Source organism: Babylonia areolata, chromosome 12 (genome assembly GCF_041734735.1).
Source record: "Babylonia areolata isolate BAREFJ2019XMU chromosome 12, ASM4173473v1, whole genome shotgun sequence".
In the NCBI taxonomy this organism is placed as follows: Eukaryota; Metazoa; Mollusca; class Gastropoda; order Neogastropoda; family Buccinidae; genus Babylonia; species Babylonia areolata.
The window spans coordinates 21051986-21059485 of record NC_134887.1 but is presented as its reverse complement, the minus strand read 5'-3'; the positions used below and the strand labels follow the sequence as shown (position 1 = coordinate 21059485).

The 7500-nt window shown below is 47.2% G+C and overlaps 1 protein-coding gene across 1 annotated transcript in view; it reads right to left on the bottom strand.

Moving 5' to 3' along the window:
• The window catches only part of LOC143288101 (uncharacterized), a 17078-nt gene that overhangs the window by 7482 nt on the left and 2096 nt on the right, over positions 1 to 7500 (bottom strand). Inside the window, exons 2-3 of the mRNA XM_076596388.1 lie at positions 5064 to 5174; positions 4161 to 4774 (exon numbers count right to left, since the gene is read on the bottom strand). Of these exons, the coding sequence (XP_076452503.1) occupies positions 4161 to 4524 (364 nt within the window). The 5' untranslated portion in view covers positions 4525 to 4774; positions 5064 to 5174. The remainder of the gene's footprint in view (positions 1 to 4160; positions 4775 to 5063; positions 5175 to 7500) is intronic.

The following is a 7500-nucleotide window of genomic DNA, read 5'->3' as shown; positions in this document are numbered from 1 at the left end:
CCGCAGTATTGTACGACTATCAGGAAGTGAATTCCTATCTTCTGTATCTACAGCTGGGCACAGGAAGGCGGGACCCAGTCCTCTCCTTCCGCCATTTTAGTCTTCACCGTCTGGTCCGATAGCAGTTTGAATCTGGGTGGAGTGAGGAAAACCGGAGAAAAGAAAATGCCTTTCCCGAGGACACAGCACCATGCCGAAAGGGGCTTCGAACCCTTATCCCTGGTGAACACAGGGTCAGAAGTGGAAGGCCTGACCGATTGTGACACGGCGCCTCCTCTCCTGCACTGTCCAGCGTAGAAGACGTTCAGCAAGCTGGGTCTGTGTGTTTTGCCGCTCCCGATTCTAGGCCAACAAGAACAGCAAGAGCACTGTAAACGGCCCAGCGAGGACGATACAATTTGTCATCACTATGAGATTGGTGACAGCTGAATCCAAATCTTCTGTGTGCGTGACAGGGAATGCAGTAATCTTCTGCTGCTGCTTGTCACCCGGAGCAATGGACTGAATTCCTGATGAAAATTTAAAAAAGAACAGAGAAAGAAGTTGCCTGCTGCTCTTTAGTCACGGTGACAGGAAAGGAAGGCAAGATGTTCCACAGTACAGGCTGACTCCAGTCTTTATAACTCTGTGTCCGCCATCACTCGGCCCACTACAACCAAGAAAGCACCAAGACAGGAATCCATGGGGTTGGTGTAACTAAATATGTCATTTCAAGAAGACGCTTTTCTGCAAACAAATGAATTTGCGAGAAAAACAAATTGCACAATGCTGCTGTGTTTTAAAGATCGTCGTCAGAGGATACATCTGATGCAGAGAAGATGTCGGCTTCCACCCACTCTGCAGTAACGAAAGAGCAATTGTTGTTCCAATGGACGACTGATAGCAAAACTGACTGGAAGTGTTGAAGAAATGAGGGGGTAGTGTTCAGTCTTCAAAGTGAAAACGAGTCACCGAGAAAGGACACAGAGGAAAGCACGAAGAGAGAGGAGGAGCTGAAGTGTGAGAAGTGACAGCTGACCCAGCTCCACATCGCCCTGAAGACACTGATGGAAGTGGTGAAATGTGGTGTGGTTGTGATGATGGAAGTGGTGAAATGTGGTGTGGTTGTGATGATGGAAGTGGTGAAATGTGGTGTGTTTGTGATGATGGAAGTGGTGAAATGTGGTGTGGTTGTGATGATGGAAGTGGTGAAATGTGGTGTGGTTGTGATGATGGAAGTGGTGAAATGTGGTGTGGTTGTGTTGATGGAAGTGATTAAATATGGTCTGGTTGTGATGATGGAAGTGGTGAAATGTGGTGTGGTTGTGATGATGGAAGTGGTGACATCTGGTGTGGTTGTGATGATGGAAGTGGTGAAATCTGGTGTGGTTGTGATGATGGAGACGGAGATGATGGATGAGACGGTTGAGTAGCACTCTGGCCAGAGTCTTACTTGTGACGGACAGCAGGGATATTCCACGATGGTTGTCACAGGCCTGACGATTTCCTTTGCGCTTGTACAGGTGTATGATGGAAGTGTCTTTGAAGTCCTGTGGAACTTCCTCATGCTGCTCGATGAGCTGGAACAGCTGATGAATCTTCTCAGTCAGCGCCATACCACCTTCTTTGTAGACCTCAGCTGGAATGGAGTCTGAGCCAGGGGCTTTTCCACTGGATAGCAGACAGACAGCTTTCTGGGTCTCCTTCAAAGTTGGAATGGCATCCAGCGACTCACTGACTGGCACCTGGTGGAGTCGGTCGATGGCTTCATCATTGATAGTGGAAGTGCGGTTCAGTACGCTGTCAAAGTGTTCAGCCCATCTCTCAAGGATCCGTCCTTGTCAGTGATGAGGGTAGAACCATCAGCACTGAGGAGTGGAGCAGATCCAGAGGTGGTAGGACCATAGACTTCTTCCAGGCCGTTATAGAAGTTCTTCATGTCGTTCCTGTCTGCAAAGCCCTGGATCTCATCAGCTTTGTTGCTCAACCAGGAATCCCGCATCTGCCGCAGCTTCAGCTGGATGGTGCTGCGTGTGCTCTTCAGTATGTCTTTCTTTGACTGTGACTTGGGATCTTCAATGTGGGCTCTGTAGACTTGGTGTTTGTCTTCTAGCAGCTGCTTGATCTCAGTGCAGTTCTCATCAAACCAGTCTTTGTGCTTCCTGACAGAAGGCCCCAGGCACTCCATGGCAGTGTTGTACACCGTGTCATGCAGTGCATCCCATGCTGCTTCCACATTCTGGTTGTCCAGCACGGTGGACTCAAGGCGTTCCTCCAGGGTGTCAGCAAAGCTCTGCTTGATATTGCCTAGCTCCAGCTTGTTGACATTCAGGCGTTAGGGTGCTTTCATGCCCTGAGGCCGTCTCTTGGGCTGGATGCGGAGGTTGAGTTTGGAGACGATAAGGCGGTGGTCTGTCTAGCACTCGGCGCCACACATGGCCCTCGTGACTCGTACGTCCTGCCTGTCCCTCTTCCTGACGATGACAAAGTCAATGACATGCCAATACCCAGAGCGAGGATGCATCCATGACGTCCTGTTACGGGTAGGGAGGCAGAAGACGGTGTTTGTGATAAGAAGGTCGTGCTCGGCACACGTCTGGAGAAGTAGTTGACCATTGCTGTTTCAGTTCAGATGTGGTGTAGCGTATATGGATTTGTCCGAACGCAGTGACGCCTCCTTGAGCTACTGATACTGATACTGATACTGTTTCAGTTGCCAACCCCATGCTTCCCAATCACTCCTTCCCAGGAGGTGCTGTCACAGCCAACTCTCGCGTTAAAGTCACCAAGAATGATGAGCTTGTCTGCGTTGGGAACAGTGGTGATGACAGCGTTCAGGTCCTCGTAGAACTTGTCTTTGATCTCATCCGGGTTGGTCATGGTGGGCGCGTAGGTGCTGACAATGGTGGTAAACTTCTTCCCGTTGCATAAAGGGAGTTTCATCGTCATTAGGCGACCGTTCACTCCTTTCGGGGGGCCAGCCAGCTTGCCAACGAGGGTTGTCTTCACTGCAAAGCCATCTCCAGCCTCACGTCTCTCTTCAGGTCCGCGACCACTCCAAAAGAAGGTGTAGCCTGCGCCTCGCTCACAGAGATCGCATTCTTCTGCCAGTCTGGTCTCACTTAAGGCAGCGATGTCGATGTTATACCTGGCTAGTTCACTCGCAATGAGTACTGTGCGTCTCTGCGGTCTGTCCAAGTCGCCTCTGTCCAGAAGCGTACGCACGTTCCATGTGGCAATGGTCAATGGGGTGCTCCTTGTTTTCTTCTTTCTTTCCTTTGTGTGTCGACCACTTGAGAAGGGTCCCCGTCAGCCGCGGTATGCTGATTAGGGTGGTGTGGAGCAGGCAATGTTGAGGGCACCTTTTCTAGCCCCTTCCTCATGCCATGGAGGTGAGCAGTGCTGTCCTGAAGAGGGCTGCTCAGTCGCTCAGGGGGCTGCCAATCTCCACTGCTGCTCCAGTCGGTGAAAAACGACCCTATGGCCTGAGCCGCCTGTGTGCAGGTCCGCGGCTACGACTGCTAGTGTACCCACACCTGTCACTTCGTCGCTCGCCTGTCGCCACAGGGCCTGGGGTAAATGGTGGTATGGGATGAAGGATGACTGATGACTTGCGCGATGACTTTGTTTATAGTGAGGAGGAGTTGCACACCGTCGACCTCACTCTCTTGTCCGAGACTGTCTGTATCCAGTGGCAAGACGAGGTCAAGATGACTGGAGATGGAAATGGATGCAGTGGATGACCAGGATGTCCTATGTGCCTCATCCTGCCCTCAGCGCTCCACAGTGCTCTGCTGCAACCGCCTTCCTCTCCGTTGAACCATGATGGTTTCTTCCGCAGAGTCCGCCGGATCCAGTCTTCACATGCTTGGGTAGACAAGCCCTAACTCACCGAGGGTTTAAGACCCGTCAGCTACCCTCACCTAGTTTAGCCAGCCTGTCAAAGCCGTTGCCCGGGGGTTGGGCGCTGCCGCATGCTAGCAGCTTCTAGGACCCGTAAGTGAGAGCTGGGTGCCGGTGGGGACCAACAGAGGACGAACCACTCCCAGAAGAGCGTGACAAGCCCCCCCCCCCCCCTCCCTCTAGAGGTACTACCCCTCCCGTGCTCCCCCTAACCCCTATTCATAATATAGTTTTAAGCATTAAAAATTCATATTATAGTTTTAAGGACGAATACTCACCTGGTAATTTATAAGGCAGGAGATCCAGCAGTCCTGAATCCTGATAATGCTTAAAGACCTTCTGCACAATGTCCGTGTTGTTCAGGTCAAACAGCTGAATTCGGTCAACTCCCAGAAGGCGCTGCATTTCAAACCATTCCACCAGCTTGTTCGGATCTAACCTCAGGCCGTAAGCGATCTTGGCGCAAACGGCCAACCCGCCTGGTTTTTGGACAGGTTGGTGGACAGGCAGATACTGGCTCAGGTCTCTTGGACATGAAGTTGACGTCAGCGTCGCGTGAGCACCGTTCATCCGCCGGGAAGAAAGGGGGAACCAGCAGCTGTAAATGGCCCCCACAAGCTGTAAATCACGTTCTGTTGGCATTTGGCAAGATTTTTTTTTGGGTGAAATCCAATCTGGCTTGATGTCCAATGTAGACCTCGTCCGTGTCAGAGGGTTTTGCGCAGCACGTCAGATTCAGAAGCCGTCTACCATCTTGGAAGATGGCAAAATGAATCTCCGTACCATAAGGCGGTACGTTGTGCAGAGCTACAATGGCAGAGTAGATGAATACACGACGAGTGAATCTTTTATCATGGGGATTGGTGGTTGTCCAGTTAGGAAATAGCTCCACCTGAAACATCATGAACCGCTATAGAGACACCATTTTTAAGATTATAGGAAATCACATCGTCGATATTCATACTGACTGAAGTTGAACACCAAGACTTCGGACCATTTACTGAGCTCACAGGCATCAGCGCCGTTTTGTGCCTGTATTCAAATTTCCCTGTGAACATTTCTATGTTTGATTTTATTTATTCAACAACCTTAAACACAAAATTTATATTATTCACCCATTACAGTAGATAAATTTATACCGAAAATGAACGAAATTCATGAATGAAAATAAATGGTATCACCTTCACTGGGATCGTTTTATTCGCCGAGGACTGTCCCTGTACTGACATCCCAACACTGTTCAGGTGTGACACTGAGGCGTCTCCCTCCATTCTGACTTGAGTAGGACGAGCCTGTTATCAACATCACATGTGTACGCACATATCACACACACACACACACACACACACACACACGAAGTTACTTTAAAATCGGTTGATAAAATCTGCCTTGAACACAGATAAGATCTTGTATCAATAGTATACGCTGTAAACATGCATTCATGCGTTAAATCACTGTCAAAAACATATTGCCAAACGCAAAATTTATAACAGATTTAGGGAATGGTACAGATATGGGGAATGGCTACAGATTTGGGGAATGGCTACAGAAATGGCTACAGATTTGGGGAACGGCTACAGATTTAGGGTATGGTACAGATTTGGGAAACGGCTACAGATTTAGGGTATGGCTACAGATTTAAGGAATGGTACAGATATGGGAATGGATACATATTTGGGCTATAGCTACAGATTTAGGTTATGGCTACAGATTTTGGGTATGGTACAGATTTGGGGAATGGCTACTGATTTAGGTTATGGCTACAGATTTTGGGTATGGTACAGATTCGGGGTATGGCTACATATTTAGGGTATGGTACGGATTTGGGGAACGGCTACAGATTTAGGGAATGGCTACAGATTTAGGGTATGGTACAAATTCGGGGTATGGCTACAGATTTAGGGTATGGTACAGATATGGGGAATGGCTACAGATTTGGGGAATGGCTACAGAGTTAGGGTATGGTATAGAATCGGGGTATGGCTACAGATTTAGGGCATGGTACATATTTGGGGAACAGCTTCAGATTTGGGGAATGGCTACAGATTTGGGGAATGGCTACAGAGATTTGGGGAATGGCTACAGATTTGGGGAACGGCTACATATTTAGGGAACGGCTACAGATTTAGGGTATTGTACAGATATGAGGAATGGCTACAGATTTAAGGAATGGCTACAGATTTAGGGAAAGGCTACAGATTTAGGGAAAGGCTACAGATTTAAGGAATGGCTACAGATTTGGGGTACGGCTACAGATTTAGGGAATGGCTACAGATTTAGGGAATAGCTAGAGATTTAAGGAATGGCTACAGATTTTGGGTAAGGCTACAGATTTAGGGAATGGCTACAGATTTTGGGTAAGGCTACAGATTTAGGGAAGGCTAAAGATTTAGGGAATGGCAATAGACTTGCCTGAGCCAAGAGCCCAGGATCGTGGAACCGTTTTATTTTATTTTATTTTATTTTTTGTTATTTACCTTCTCTATACGAAGAGCTACCGCCTTTCAAGACCGTTTGGGTGGATTCGGAGCGACTGGTCTTGAGCATCAACGCTTGCGCGAATGTCATTATACTCGGTGAGGAGAAATGGTCCACCTTTCATAACCCCCTAATAAATTTGTCACATGTGTTTTTTTGGTGCTTTAGAGTGTATAGATCACGAAAAATCATGTTGACATAAAAAAATCTTGGGCCTCACTGTCCCTTCTGGCTTAATTTTGAAGGATACCCATTTCAGGTGCCGCGGCTGCTTTTCGTCGCTCCAAAACATTCCATGAGTTTGGTGATCACTTGTGTCTTTGTTATTTGAGCTGTGTTCCAGAAGTTGACACACTTAACTCGTACTATACACATGTGTGTTTGTTTGGAGACTTCCGAGTATTTGAAAGTGCAGCAAACTTCCGGCGACTTTTGCAGTGAAACGTTCCTAGATTTTGAAGAGAAGCGTGCGTTTTCACAGATTCAGACAGTATAGTAAGGTGTCTTTTCTAAAATGTTGTCTTTGATGAGACAGGCAGGTAATGATTGGACCTTCAGTCTGCACTGCGCACAGTGCCAATACATATCCGATGTATTCAGCCACTTTGTTACGACTTATCGAAGCCGGCTATAAAGCAAACTGACTGCTTGGAAATACTATTCTAACTCACAATATTCCAAAAGCATGGAGTCACTGGATACACAAAAAAGTGAAGGATGACTATGTATATATGAAGTTCATCAGTACTTCACAAAACCTAAAACTATTGAGAAAATGTTACTCAACTGGACATCTTCTTTTAATAGGACATTTGGTTTTACTTTCGATAGGTCAGCATGGTCAAGAGCCAAGGATGCCACAAAAAAGCAAGATAAAAAGTTCTTCAAATGAAAATCCTAACATCACATCAAGCAGACATTCTTCTCAGTAAAACGGAAGTAAAGGTGCACACACACACACAAGTTCATATTGACAAGACACTGTTGATCACATTGGACACTTTTCTTTCAATGTCCTGGAGTAACAAACCGTTCGTGTCGTATAGAAAATAACCGATCAATTCAAAGACTGACATTAAATACCGATATACTTTTTGGTGTTGAAAATGCCTACTTGAAAATTACAAACGCATCAATTAC